The 15,957-nt window shown below is 37.7% G+C and overlaps 1 protein-coding gene across 1 annotated transcript; it reads left to right on the forward strand.

The window, feature by feature from the left end:
* Positions 1 to 6,494: 6,494 nt before the first annotated feature.
* On the forward strand, positions 6,495 to 13,948 carry LOC149827915 (aluminum-activated malate transporter 14-like). The gene is made up of 6 exons (XM_090018598.1): positions 6,495 to 6,720; positions 7,737 to 7,877; positions 12,284 to 12,556; positions 12,651 to 12,775; positions 12,975 to 13,118; positions 13,424 to 13,948. The coding sequence occupies exons 1-6, from the start codon at positions 6,495 to 6,497 to the stop codon at positions 13,946 to 13,948; spliced, it is 1,434 nt and encodes a 477-aa protein (XP_089874724.1).
* The last annotated feature ends 2,009 nt before the right edge of the window (positions 13,949 to 15,957 follow it).

Here is a 15,957-nt window from a genome sequence, read left to right on the forward strand (position 1 = left end):
TCATCTTGCCTATTGGGATATCATGGCCAAGACTCTTGATCGAGGTGGCTTGGGGCTGTTGGAGCTTGACGCAGATGAATAAGAGAAGGATACAAATATGGAGGCATCCACAACCACCAACATTCACAACAAGTGAACACAATATTAAACTATGTCTAAAACTAAACAAATATATGCTAACAAGGCCTAAACTAAAAATGACTATAGGCTGATTTTGGGAAGTTGGTTTAGGCACCTAAATGATTCAACAATAGCATCATAATGCATGCAAATGTACTATTAATTAATCTAAGAAGGATACAAAAAAAATCTAGTCCAAAAAGATACTCAAGTTCGTTGAGGTATTTCACCGAACACTTGGTGAGCGCCTCTTAAACACACAAAAATAGCACTTTAATGGCCAAGATTTAACTTGAAAAATTCATGAAACATTGATTCATAAAATTAGAGAATGTTTATCAGCCCACATTCAAGATCCTAAACAGTTAAAATCTCTAATTGAATGTACCTTGTTGTAAACAATTAAAATCTAATGCATGCAACAAAATAAAATGCATAACCCAGCCACAAAAAGATTACCTTCTAGAAACCGAATCCAAATTTCATTCACACAAGTAATCAACACTTTAGATAAAACATTCAATAGTCAATCATATAAATACAAACCATATTCATTAACTAATCAATAAGAAACATCAACATATTGATTCAACCCTAACTAATCAATCCACAACATACTCACAAAACAACAAGCACTTGGGTTGGAAGAGGGAGAAAACACAAACCGACAAATCGTTTTATTCAAAGCAGGGATCCAATGAATGGGGAAGGGGCAATGAATTCAACATCACACACTAGCTGACTAACTTCGCTCCAACAACACACATGTCTCGTTCAACAAGGAGGAGCAGCATGACCACTTCTCAATGGCTTATGCACCTCGTTGGCGACAAAGGAGGTATGAATAGGGAACTCGTTCAATAAAAGGAAGGGTTTAATCAACAAAAATGTCCTCCATTCTTCATGTTTTATTCTTTTTAAGCATCACAAGGGAGAGAATCTCTCTCTCTCTCTCTCTCTCTCTCTCTCTTTGTCTCTCTTGGGGTTTCACACTACTGCCCAAGAGACTAATAGGGAAAGTTCTTCCCCAACAGGTAGGAGTAAGTCTGGAATGGGCAAAAAGTAGACCAGTGGATTAAAACCTGCCTAAGGAAGTGATCTAGCTTGGTTGGGTTTTAAGCAAAGATTAAAATAAAATAAAAATTAAAGAAAACTACCTAAGAATCCCACGTACAATCCCCAATGGCCTAAATGGATCCTAACGAGCCATTGGATCTAAACCTAAGAAGATAAAATTACAAAGATTTAAAGAAATAAAATCTAATTACTTAGAATCTAGTTGCAGATGAAATGCTATCGAGAATGGTCCAAGATGAATTCCAGAATCTTCAAGCTTCCATGAGATTGGCTTTTGCATGCGGGATCGATGATACATCTTCCCAAAATATGTCTTCATCATGTTTTCCTTGACATCATCAGGATGCACTGCATTGGTCCCTCCGAGCTCAAAAGGCTTCGTCCTTGGATCCTACTCCTCATCCGTTAATCTCTATAATACCTAAAAATATGTTTAACATTGAATATATCAGAAGCATTATAATGAGAAGGCAGGTTTAGTCTATATGCATTTTCATTAATTCTCTCAAGAAACTCAAGAGGATCAATACAATGATTTGCAAGTTTACCCCACATATCAAGGGGAATTTGTTCTTTAGACAATACAACCCAAACAAAATCATCGAGTTCAAAGATTAACTGAGGATGCTTTTTATCTATAACTTTTTTATATTTTTCTTTGTTTCAAATGAGATTGTCTTACCTATTCATGTACTTCATAAAGTTCATCTAATCTTTCTTGAACAAATTTATGAACTGAAGGAACTAAGGCTAAATCAACTACAAAGAAAGGGTTAGAATCATACAAAACTTTAAAGGAACTAAAACCAGTAGACCTACGAAGAGATTTACTAAACGTAAATTCAACTTATTACAAAATGCTAAGCCAAGATTTAGGTCGATCACCTACCAATGCACACAATAAGTTTCCTAGTGATCGCTTGACAACCTCAATTTGGCCATTAGTTTGTGGATGGTGCACAATGCTAAAGTGTAATGAAGAGCCTAACCTTTTTTTATGATTGTATAAAAAAATGTTTAATAAATTTAAAATCTCTATTTAAAGTGATAGTCCTAAGAATGCCATGAAATTTATATATTTCCTTGAAAAACAAGTCAACTATATGAGATGCATCCATGGTTTTTTGTATAAGGTATAAAATGTGTCATTTTTCAATACCTCTCAACTACCACAAATATAGAATCCAATCTGTGTGTAGACTTGGGTAGTCTTAGCATAAAATCCATATTAATGTCTTGCCATGGTTTTTTAGGAATTGGTAATGGTAAGTACAATCCAACATTTGTCGTGGATCCTTTAGCCGTATGACAAATTCTACACCTATCTACATATTTAGTGATGTCCCTACAATATGAGGCAAAAAATGTGAGGCAAAAATAAGTTGGATTTCCTTACCAAAATATCCCGCATTATGCATTTCCGTAATAAGTCTATTTTGCAAGGAACAATCGACAATATATAGGAGGTTTCCCTTAAAAAGAAATACATTTACAAGAGAGTATTCATCATGTGTGTCATTAGATAGATCTGATATAATTTTAGAAAAATAGGGATCACTACTTTAATGAGAAGCAAATTCATCAAGTCCCCACACATAAACTCTTATGGTGGATAAAAGCGATGATTTGCTACTGAGAGCATCTGCGACAAGTTTATCTTTCCCTACTTTATGCTTTAGAATAAAGATAAACTCTTGCAGGTATTCAACCCATTTGGCTCTTCATGAATTTAGTTTATGCTGCCCATTAATATACTATAAAGCTTCATGGTCCGTATACATAATAAACTCATGCTGAATTAAAAATTAATGCCAATGCATAAGAGCACGGACGATAGCATAAAACTATTTGTCGTAGGTGCTATATTTTAACTTGGCATCATTTAGCTTCTTGCTAAAATATGCAACCAGTCTACCTTCTTGACTTAGGAGAGCTCCTATTCACATGCCTGAAGCATCACATGACAACTCAAAGACAAAGTCAAAGCTGGGAAGAGCTAATATAGAGGTAGAATATAGTTTGTACTTTATAATCGCAAAGGATTTATTTTCCTTTGGTGTTCATTGAAAAGTACTGCCTTTAATGTAATCTGTGAGATGCACTGCAAGACTACTAAAATGGGGAATGGACCTATAGTAAAAATAATCTAAGCCATGGAAGCTATGGACTACCGTAACAAAGGTAGGTGACAATCTCTAATAGATTTGACCTTGACTGGATCTACAAAAGTTTTCTTACTAGGCACTACGTATCCTAAAAACAAGACCTCATCCACTAAAAATGTACATTTACCGAGAGGAGCATAAAATTGTTCTTGCCTAAGAATGGTAAAGACAGAGTGTAAATGAGACAAATGTTTATATTCATCCTTGCTATCGATCAATATATCATTAAAGTAAATGACAAATAATTTTTATATATTCAACCTCAAAACATAGTTCATGATTCACATGAAGGTAGATGGTGCATTTGATAATCTAAATGGCATAACCAACCATTCATATAAACTATCTTGAGTCTTAAAGGCAATATTATATTCATCTCCTAGCCTAATTCTAATCTAGTGATAGACACTACAGAGATACAACTTGTAAAAATTTTGGTGCCTGCCAACTGATCAAGCAAATAATCTAGTTTTGGAATAAAAAACCATCCTGTTGATGTCTCGACTATCAACACACATACTCCATGTTCCATTCTTTTTGGGAACTAGCAATACAAAAATGATGCATGGGCTCAAACTCTCCCTCACATAACCTTTTTGTAATAACTCCTCAACCTGAGTACACAATTCCTTATTGTAACACTCCAAAATTTTTAACTTAAAAATGTAGAATTTTAACCATAATTTATTTTTTGAAATAGCACAGTCAATATAATTTGGGTTTTAAAAAGTTAGACAATCTTGACGAGTTATAGAAATAAAATAGTCGCTTGAAATAGAGATTCATCCTCATCTCACAAACTGAAAGAAATTATTTTCATTCCATGTCTCATATAGTTTGAAATATTACAAATCCCCAAATATCATTAAAATGTCTCATTTATAATGAGACACCCTAAAGCTTGTTCCAAGATCATCAGGTTAGTTAGGAAAGGATGGTTGATGGCCTCGCTATACCTTCACGCCACATCATCATTCATCACCCGTGCCCCATGAAACGGGGTCAAAACTCTTGTGAATCGGTAAGCAAATTTATATAACATGCATCATGATAATTAATCAAACACCTATCATGCTTCATGACAATCATATAATTGCAGATAATTCTTCATGTAACTTCAATATCATATCATGGAATTTCAAGTAATCTATATGAATTGGTCTGCTCAATTTTGGGTTGGTCTGTGCCGACTCGACTGGACCAAGTTTGAACCAGCTGCTGGTTCAGACCTATCCGGTCTTGGCATGGTTTAGACTTGACTGGATCTATCCAATCCACCAATGTTTTATATGCATTTTTTTTCTTTTCTCCTTGAGTGTTTCAAAAATATGTATGGTGAGGCACTTGAAATACATTTGTTGTTTCAAGTTCAAGAGTAAAATCTCAAGCAATATAAGAAATATTATATGATATATATATATATATATATATATATATATATATATATATATATATATATATATATATATATATATGTATTGATTTCTTTACCTTTTTGAAACAAATCTCATTTCTACCGTTATCATTTGAGACAACTTTCTTTCATCAAATGCTTAAATAATTTGACTAGGACATGAATAAAAATGATAGCTATCTATTACTTTTTTCTTCATAAGTTATTTTGGACTTTCTATCATAAACAAAAAAAATCATTTTTTCTTTTGTGAATTTTATCACATTCACACGATTTTTTAAGACTACTTTACAAATGGAAAACTTCATGTATTTACTTGTAAAAACTTTATTAAGTATGATAATCTCATAAGGATGACTTTGTTAGAGAGAAGCAAAATTTGTGAGATGCATATCTATTAATTTCAAGAATCACAACTTTCTAAAAATATAAATTATTATTTATGATTGAATATGGTTTTGAAATAATGAAACACCGTTAGTGTTGGTGCACATCCATTTCAACCATGGTTTTTGCTAAAATCGTGTGTTAGTCAAGAAAGTATATACATAACAAAATAATCATGGTTCTGAATCCAATCCAATCCATGGTTTTTACTTTCATCAAACCATGGTTGATGAAAGTAAAAATCATGGATTGGATCAGACTGAATCTGATCCATTTGATCCGAGTTGACATGGATCTAGACCCATATTAATTAAGATTTGATCCAGGTTGTGATCCATATATATTTGGATCTTAGACCCATATTCACATCCAAAATCAAAGTATAACCAATTTAAAACTTTAAAATCAATTTAAAGGTTACATTGACTAAGAATTCTGCTATGATAGGACTTCCAAGGAGGAGCGACACTCTCTCTCTCTCAGAAAAAAAAACATAGCAATGTGCTAGAGTCAAAATTTCATATTAATTTTAAGATAAACTACTTTTTAGTAAAAGCTTATCTTAATATAATGACCAAAAAAGATGTGCTGCGTGCAGGAAACATTGATTATTCAAAAGTCAATGGCTGAGTAAACATGAAAATTTTATTATTTAAAAAATCATAATTTTTAATAAAAAAAAACGATTCACGGATCTATTTCTATTAAATAAACTATATGATGAATCTATCTGTGGGTCATACTTGATCAAAACATTCAACTTGGATCAATGAGATCTTACAGAAGATATGACGTTAGGGGATGACATAGGGGATGAGCAGAACGGGATCGAAGATTATGTACTCTAAACAGGTATAAAAATGTCACGTTTCTCTATTTTTTTTCTAGAAGATAAGATTTTGCGTCTTCTTAACATGTTATACCACATCTCCCAAACCCCTTGTTTATGTTCCGAATGTCACTGTGGGCTCAAAACTGCTGAACACAAATCCAACCATCTGTAGGTTGCATCCAATCAATCTCTCTCTCTCTCTCTCTCTCTCTCTCTCTCTCTCTATATATATATATATATATATATATATATATATATATATTCAACGAATTAGACGGGCGAAAACGTTCAGGATCTTGATACTGATCCAATTTGGATGATGTAACCAAATCTTTTACAACGTAATAAGAGGAAAGAATCGCATTAAGGATGAACTCATGGTTGCCTTTAAATTGGAAGCTGAGATCTCTCATATGTGCCATAACTTAAGCTTGCTCTAATCCCTTTAGTACTCTCCATTCGTTGCTTTGTTCCTTTCTTATTAAGACAATATCACAGCATGAGAGAGGTTGTAGGAACGGCGTTGTCCTGTTGGAAGGGTGTGGTGGATGAAGTTTTGAAGATTGGCAAGAGCGACCCAAGAAGGTTTGTCCATTCCTTGAAGGTGGGCTGCGCACTGGCTGTGGTCTCCCTCGTCTATCTGGTCAGGCCCATCTTTGATGGGGTGGGCAAGAATGCTATTTGGGCCGTCATGACCGTCGTGCTTGTCCTTGAATTCACCGCAGGTCAGTTTGCTGTTTAGCCATTCTCTCTCACACAATACTAACGGACGTGACCAATGTCACCATATTTTTGAAAATATCACGTCAGTTTTTTTTTTTTCTAAACAGCCAAAATACTGAGATGTTTTCAAAATAACGAGTCATCATTTTGAAGAATTTTACAAATTTATCGTGATATTTGAGTTTTTATTGGAATATGTTAGGATAAAATCACCATTTACATTATTTAAATTATTTGTGTTCCTCCTTAATTTCACATATATACATATTGCTATGTGTTTCTGATAAAGACCAAATAAATAACAAAAATTTTAATGCTTCATGAGAAATTAGAAGTTGTTCCTTGGAGGTAGGCAGTGCCTTGGTTAATTACCTTGGCTTAGCCCCCCCCCCAAAAAAAAACTTGTTGGGTTTAAAAATGGTATAAAACATCATATTCAAGTCAACTTTAATACATGCAAATAATAAATAGAACATGCTAAATATTTTTCAATGGTTAGATTTTGCTTTTAGCACTTAGATCTATGTAAATCAAGTGTGTACTACAATAAGCTATCATTGTACTGTACCACCATAGAAGCTCCTTATTTTAAGTATAAAAACAATGGCTTCTTTTGTTAATTTAAAAAAGAAATAATTTTTTTTTACACATTTAGAGTATTAGTTAGCACTTGTCTTACTACTATAAGTAACTTTGTTTAAAGATTATAAAAAAACAAAAAAAAAACTTAAATAACTCCATTAGTTCATCGTTAGTGCGGCATCAAAATTATTACTTATTTATATTTTCTATTTATGACGAGTGAGAAGGATTTGTCATGAAGGACTATGCCGGTCATCTTATAATCTCAAAACCATCATTATTTCTTACATCACACAATTTAAGTTAATTGGTTGACTAACCAACCACTGATTCTGCTTGTTTTCAATTAACCATGTAGTGCACTTATAATCTAATCGGAGTTTGTCGATGATCACTGTATCTTGAGTAAGACTTTATTATCTGTTCGTATGAACAGGGGCAACGTTATCCAAGGGCTTAAACAGAGGATTAGGAACACTTTCAGCTGGACTACTGGCAGCCCTGATAGAGTACATTGCCGATATGTCAGGACCAACCAGCCAGGCGATCATCATCGGCGTCTCTGTCTTTGTAGTTGGTAAGCAAAACAAGTGAACTTATTCTGTACTTGCGGGTTTGTGCTGCTGCTCATGGTTATCTATACCTTCCATTGATCATTTATTTATTATCTTTGATGCTGAAGATGATTATGTTGATGAACTTCTTTATCTGCCACTCGTAATGATTATTTATGTTGATGAACTTCCTTTTAAGTGTATGACAAATAGAGTTTCATATTACCAACGGCGGGCTCGGCTTGTCTGTCCGGCGCAGTTAGTGCAGGTCACCTTGTGTTGGGAGTTTACAAGTTCAAATCCCAATGGTATGGTTGTATAACTGGTAGGGGTCTGCCTAACCCCATTTTCTCTATGGAAAGAAATACTTTTTTTTTTTATTTTTGCATGTCATAATAGCATGTAAATTTTTTCTTCTTCTTTTTTTCACCTAATATCTATGTAAACCCATGGTTGTGCATCCCTTGCCTTGAAAATGGGCGTTCTCTCTGATAGGCTAAGAGGACATGTGGTTTCTATACCAATAAGCTTGTATTGTAGGGGAGTGAGGTGGCTTTCTTCAGCTATATATAAAAAACAAAGACAATATAATTTTTTTTTTTTAACTAATAGACACACGGGCCTGCACTCTGTGGGCCCCATACAAATTAACAATGCTGTTAAGTGATTAGCTATTGCACTTACCTTTCCGTGTCCACATGAAGCCGGACCAGTGTTGACCTCGTGGCAGTAAGAGACACCCCGTGGTTTTCGAATTGTGGCCATCTAAAGCCAGGGTTGATCATAATCAAGAAGCCCACAAGGGGCCAAAACCTAACCCAGGTTTTGCCTCAGTCTAGGGGATAGAGAAGAGAGGGAGCACTCGAGGGTTTAAGGGACTGGGGGAGGGGGAGGGGCGATACCCACCGTTGACATTTTGCCTAGAGCAAGTGGCAATACTGCAGGTCAAAACATGCGAGTTTGTGCATCATGCTTATATCTTCACCATCACGGTGACCTGCTTGTGTTGTGTGATTCGTTATACTGAAGATACCGATCGTCAAGACTCTTTTATTTGTGTAAGGTCACTAAGATGATCGTCATCTTCATTTGGTAAGCAAGACTTGTTGTACTCATGATAAAAATGGAGAGCGCATCAGGTCAGATACAGCTCAGTTCTGACGTAGTGTTGCCGTTCATCCATGTCATCAACGGCAGCCAAAACACCATGAATCGATAGGTAGTTTCTTGGATGGGTCCAACGATTTTCTTGAGTCATTCATGTTTTAGATGAACTGCATCTACAGAATAAAAAAATCAACGGCTGAAACAAAAAGAAGCTGAATGCTCTTCTGGCTGCCGTTCATCACATGAATGAATGGCAGCCAAGGGAGTCACGTTGCTTCGGCATTCGCAAAGGACATAAATGCGATGAGGCGAAGCGAGGCGTTGAGCCTGCGCTTCGCCTCTGAGGCGTACGCCACTCACAACTGGAATGGAAGTGAAGCGGTGGGAGAGGAGGCAGTAAGAGAAGGACCACCCGCCCAGCTGGTACGGAAGCGAGGGATATGCCGGTCGTCCGGTGGTCGGAGAAGACTGAGCAGCAGCTGCAGCACAGCAACTCCGGTGGTCGGTGGTCACAACTGGTCGGAGGTTGATGAGGGGCGCATCACAGCAACGCCTCAGTACCTTGAGCGTGCGCCTCGCCTCTGAGGCGTACGCTTCAGGTACTGAGACGTACGCCTCTCACAACACTGGACATAATGCCCTTGCACCTTCTTATATGCAAAGAGCTGATTAGGGATGTCAATGGATAGGGCTTGGTTCGGACCCTGGTGGAACCAGACCCAAGCCTACTTTGAGATGATGGTATTGGGTCTGGACCTGGGTCCAATCGGACCCACTATAAGAGAAACCATACATGGATCCTACAAGGATTATATAAGTCAGACCCCAACCATACCCGATAAAATCATATTGTTTTATCTTTTTTACACTGAAAAAATGCAGATCTTAGTCAGATCTCAGGTCGGGCCTGGGTCTGATATGAAATATGACAAATCATACCTAGCTTCGTATATTAATCAGACCCTTTGGGTCCTACCCGGATTCTAATCGGACCTTCTCATTTATTACCAAACCCTGATCCTATAGGGTTTGGTACGGGTCAAATCCGTTTTCAACCCAACCCATTGACACCTTAGGGCTGATGCTCATGGGAATGGAACTTTGACAACCAGTCTAGCAGCGCCCAAGGGCACCTCTCACTAAACAAACCCCTTGGGGTTGGATTAATAGAGGTTTACTTCTCATAGAAGTAGGTCCATTGACTCTGAATTCCTAGGAAGGTTCTTAGTCATGAAAAAAAGAAAAAACTGTTTCCATGCCATTCTGATACTTGGTGAAGGATTAATGGCATAATTACTGAGTCTAGCGTTTTAAAGCATAATCGTGGCAGGAGACCCATGGTAGGTAGGGGTGGGCAACAGGCCAGGCGGCCCGATGGGCCAATCCGACCCGGCCTGCCATGGGCAGGGTTTGGGCCAAGGATTTAGGCCCGGGTCCATTAGGTACTAGGCCGAAACCGGCCCGCTGTATACATGGGTGGGTTGGGCTTGTGAGGGCCCATGGGCTGGCCCGATGGGTCTGAGTTATTTATTATTTTATTGAGTCCTAATAGAGTCTACAAATTCCATTTGATGAGGAACCACTCGAGTCAGGTATAAAAAAACAGTCAAGTCCAAACAAATTCCAATCTTCATTTGCAATACCTAAGACCCAACCGGTTTTCTTTATGGGTTTATGTTTTGGACTCGAACCAAACTCAAACGTCTACTAGAATTATGTCGGATCAGGTATGATTGGTTGGGAACATAAGGTCAGGTCAGACCCAGTTACATACACCCCTAGCTAGTAATAGTGAAAGACCAGAGTATAGTTTGCTTCAGGTCAAACGGAATATCAAATTGTCTTAGTTGTTAGAGTTAAGGGCGTTCATAGAAATAAACATACTACCATAAGGGGTGGGCATTGGGCCGGCCCTGCCCAGCTCGGGCCCATTAAGAGCTCAGCCCAGCTTTAAGTGCGGCCCGGCCCGGATATGGCCCGGTTCTTAATGGGATCGGGTTTGAAAAGCAGCCCATAGCCCGGCCCAGTCTGGTTAAGCCCGACCCAAATCCATTTGTAAATAGTAATAATTAAAAGTTTTCAACTTTTCATACACCCAATAATTAATTATCTTTTTAGTTTTCATAAAATTAATGTAACTAATTAAGTAAATAGTAATAGTTTTCAATTTACTATGCAATAGTTAATTTTTTATAGTTGCAAATGTCTCTTGCATAATGTAAACCTTTAGATGCGTTTGTCATTGCTTATTTATTAAAAATCATGCCTTAAATTGAACTGACATAATGATAAAACTTGAACCTTTATCATTAAGTACAATCTGCAATATGAGCCATTGATTTTTTAGCTCTCCAAAAAATACACATGGGTATAAAAAATACCTAATTTAATGCACGTTTCCTGCTAAGTATCCATGATAAGCACCTACTTGTTTAGTTCAAGTGAAAAATACATGGAACAATTGTTTTCTGCAAAGTGCTAGGACTCTAAAAGAGTGCTTGTATAATCCGGTGCACCTAGAGAAGTTTGGTTGTCTCGGATCGGATCATTGCTGGAAGGATAGACCACCTGATTGGGTTCCTTCGATTGTCTAAGGGATCTTCCTGAAAAGTCTGATTGTAACTGGTTGGGCTTTGGCTAACCCCAGATTGCTAATCCAAAAGAAAAAGAAGTATCCTGATGAAAATGGATTGAGAGGTAAACCCCAGGTGGGGTCACTGGGACCCAAGCCCTTACGAATTAAGGGGTCAGCACTAGGGGTGGCAATTGGGTCAGGTTGGCGGGTTGGCGGGTCAGCATACCTCAACATGCCTAACCCGTTTATTAAACCGGTCAGCCAGGTTGGTGGGTTGACCCACCCACCTAACCCATTTATTAAACGGGTCAGCCCGGTTGGCATACCCCTAACACGAACCCGACCTGTTTAATAAATGGGTTAGGCGAGTCGACCCGTTTATGACACGAACCCTTTTAAGCCAAACGGCCCAAACCCGAACTCGGCTAAGAAGCGGGTTGGCGGGTCGTGTCAGATTTTGCCACCCCTAGTCAGCACCTTCTCTGCTGCCACTCGGGGGGACCCAGTGAGTGTCAGAAATGCCTGATTTTGTTGTAGCTTCTGCGGTATTCAGTCAATTGCCACTGAAACAACAGTGACAAACCTACAGGTTTGGTATGTTCCAGTAGACACTCCCAGATCTGAAAACATAAGTTGCTGAATTGTGAATCATGTTTGAAATATGAGTCCACTGAATAAAATAATATGATCTTCTATAATAGGAACCCAATTTACAACGCCAGCTCTTGTAATGTTCTACAATCGCAGGTTTTGCTGTTACTTATATGAGATTCGTCCCTTACATAAAGAAGAAGTATGACTACGGATTTCTCATTTTTCTTCTTACGTTCAATCTCGTGATGGTCTCTGGTTATCGCGTTCCGAGTGTTCTAAGATTGGCTGCTGAGAGATTTTACACAATTGCCATGGGTTGTGGACTGTGCATAATCATGTCCCTTCTGCTCTTTCCCGTTTGGGCTGGTGAAGAACTCCACAATTTCACAGTAACGAAGCTTGAAGCAATATCTAGATCTCTTGAAGGTTTGCAATATTCTTCGTCATTTAAAGGCACAAAGAGAATAAAAAACAAAAAGGAAAGAAAAGAAGATGACTTTCTTCCCTTGGAAACCTGCAGGTAGTGTATTACGCTACTTCGAAATAACGGCCAGGAATGATGATGACAATGATGACCCAATTGAAGATCAAATTTTTTCAGACTGCAGGATGGTTTTGAACTCAAAATCTACTGATGATTCAATGGTAAGGTGGAGAACAAATGCAGTTCATCTGTGCTTTTTGTTGTTTGTTTTTTGAAGGCTTCGAGTACTCTCATGTGACCAAGCATGAAGTTCATGAAACTTGGTCTTCTTTAATTCCCAAAACTGTCATACCATACCACTCTATATTGAGATAACACTGTGGACATTGTGATCATGTGGATATTCGAATGCATTTTCAGGCGTTATATGCCTCTTGGGAGCCCAAGGCATGCAAATCATGGGGAGGGAATAAATGGAAACAGTACGTCATTGTTGGATCTGCACTTAGGCAGTTGTCTTACATCATTGCAGCACTTCATGGATGTCGAAAACCCGATTCTCAGGTAAAAATTTAAATTTTCTCTCCTTTTGGTCTCTTTTTTGGTAAATTACAAAAACTGTCCAAAATATATCCAATAACAAAAGTTGCTCGTTTTCTTTACTATTTAACCACGCGCGCGCCTCAGTTTTTGATCTTTGTCTTTCACAAAAAAAAAACTAAAAGTTTTGATCTTTGTCATGAAAACTCGCCTGGTCATAATGTCGAATAGTTGACCATTATTTAGTGAATACAATATGATTTTGCCATGGAAAATTATGTATAACATGCACTTCGTTTATTGCAAATTCATGGTTGCGATTGTTGCAGGCACTTAATGGTGTAGAGGTGCATGTTAACCACTCTTTAACAATTGCATCAAATGCAGTAAAACTTCTCAATGAACTAGCCAACAGCATGAGACACCGACGAAGGGTCCCCTCCAACGTCCTAATCGAACAACTGAGGTTATCCCTCAGCGATGCGACGGACAACCTACCGTTCCTGTTCTTCAAGAAAGGTAGAAGTGATGTAGAAGAAACAGAGCTGCCGGAGAGAGGGTTAGGCTCAAAATTGCCAACTTCTGACAAGTCGACGAACCGTTTGGAAAGCAAGGAAAAGTCTTTTTTCGTGCAATTCTCCGAGGCCCTTCCCTATGCATCATTTGCATCACTTCTGATGGAGACTGCCTCAAGATTGGAAATGGTGGTCGAGGCCGTAGACAAATTGGCAGAAGTGTCTGAGTTCGATGAAGTTGTAGCTGATCCCGTTTGCTCGATCACAGTGGAACTTCAGCCCCAATCTGAGATGATAGCCAAATTCCAAAGCCACTCTTTCGAACAATCTAAAGAATAAGGAGCCACATGGTCGATTCTAGCTTTTAGGCCTTTTGTTGTTTCCAGTTCTGAAAGTATGTAGATTGTATTTGCTGTAAATAAAACGCTAAGCAAATAAAATGCACATTAGTTGGCAGATTTTTACAGTAGGTTGATGCTCCAAGTCATGGGAGACGTGGCCTGTTATGTTGGGTGCTGCGAAGAATTGTGTGGCATTTTCTATTTTGCATGTGCTATCAGTAAGAGTGTCAACGGGTGGGGTTTGTTTTGGACCCTGGTGGATCCAGACTTGGACCAGATTTTCAAGTATGGTATCGGGTTTATTCGGGTCTACTATAAGAGAAACCATACCAGGACCCGATAAAAACTACATGAACCAACCCAGACCATACCCTGTAAAATAATATTTTTATCATTTTTACGTTGAAAAATTGCGGTTCTTAATCAGAACTCGTGACGGACCCAAGTCTGATATAAAATTTTGCAAACTATACCTGGGTCCATGTATTAATCGGACCTTTGGGTCTGGACTCGAGTCTTAATCAGGTCTTCTTATTTGTCACCATACCCAGACCCTCTAGGGTTTAGTCTATGTGGGTCTGGGTAAATCAGACCCATTGACACCCCTAGCTATCAGTGGGAAGTTACTTTGTTGTTATGTCAAAATATTGGATAGCCACGTTGTTGGTTGGTCATGTGGTATGTGGGTTAGACTGACGTTGCGGTTATGCTTAGGGTGCTTAGTTGGTGATGTAAACAGGAAGCCTAAAGCCTGATTTATGGGAAAAAATCTAACCAACTATGAATTATTCTAGAAAAGCATGAAATATAATAGAAAATGCAAGAAAATAACTAGAAATTCGAAGAGAATTAACTGAAACTGAAAATAAACAAAATAAACAAATCTTAAATCCAATTCAACTCTCCCTAATCCTAGATTTTTCTTTAGTTATCGGAAAAGAATCTTAATCATAGTGAACCTAAATTACCATTTTTGATAAACATTAATTAAGAAACTTGTTAATTCTAATGAAGTACCAAGCTGGATATGGATCAAGCATTTAGATTAGATATCCTTTACAAGAGATCTAAATAAAAGAAGAAAATCCAAAACTATAAAACATATCCAAATGAACCCTATAGACTATGTGTAGCTTTGCTCTTGCATTATTGTCTCTGAGTTTGAGAAGACTTGACCACAAGTTTGAGTTCGGCTTGCGCTTCTTCCAATCCCACCCGACTTCTAAGAATTATAAAAGTGATGCAATTTTTAACAGTTGTTGATCTATTAAGTATTGATCTAGAGAAGTTAACGGTGACCAGACCCGTTTTTCAAAGATCCAAAGAAAGAGAACATATGAACTTTGTTGCTCTTTGGTGGCTGGTGCAAACCAACTCCAAATGGATATACTTGTAGTGTATGAGCCAAGATAGAAAGATCCATATGCAAGTAATCTAAGATCCACTTATACCGGATCGGGTCCAAGTATGTGCCACCTGAGTCAAATTGGTAAGTTAAGGGTTGTTTAAGTAATGGATATGTGTGAATGGGTATTGGTGGGTTTTGAATAGCATTTGAGTTGGTATAGGCTAGGAATTATAATGGGTCAATATGGGTTTCTAATAAAAGCCTAGGCAATGTATATTTGGACAAAAAACACGTCGTTGGCTCCAACCTGGTGGATTTGTGTAACGACCCCAACTCATACTTCATAAAAATACAATTTTTTTTTAACCATAGAGGAAATCTTCCCAGAAACCCGAGCCTTTACAGTTTCACTCCCAATTGGGTAAAGCAACCAACCACAATAGAGCTTACACTTATCATCCACTATGAGAAAAATATGGATTAACGACAGACATTTGCGACATATTTTTTTCGTCGCAAATGTGCGACAGATTAGCGAGAGACAACTATCTGTCGCTAACATTCAAAATATTTGCAAAATTAGCGACGAAAATATCTCCCTCGTAATTCCGTCACTAATGAGCGACAAAATTTTTTCGTCACCAACCACTACAAGAAAA

This window comes from Nuphar pumila, chromosome 10, assembly GCF_984573655.1.
Source record: "Nuphar pumila chromosome 10, dmNupPumi1.hap1.1, whole genome shotgun sequence".
NCBI classification, from domain to species: Eukaryota; Viridiplantae; Streptophyta; class Magnoliopsida; order Nymphaeales; family Nymphaeaceae; genus Nuphar; species Nuphar pumila.

Coding starts and splice junctions, on each gene's coding strand:
- LOC149827915 (XM_090018598.1), top strand. CDS start 6,495: ATGAGAGAGGTTGTAGGAACGGCGTTGTCCTGTTGGAAGGGTGTGGTG. Junction 6,721..7,736: donor TGTCCTTGAATTCACCGCAG/GTCAGTTTGCTG, acceptor TCGTATGAACAG/GGGCAACGTTATCCAAGGGC. Junction 13,119..13,423: donor GTCGAAAACCCGATTCTCAG/GTAAAAATTTAA, acceptor CGATTGTTGCAG/GCACTTAATGGTGTAGAGGT.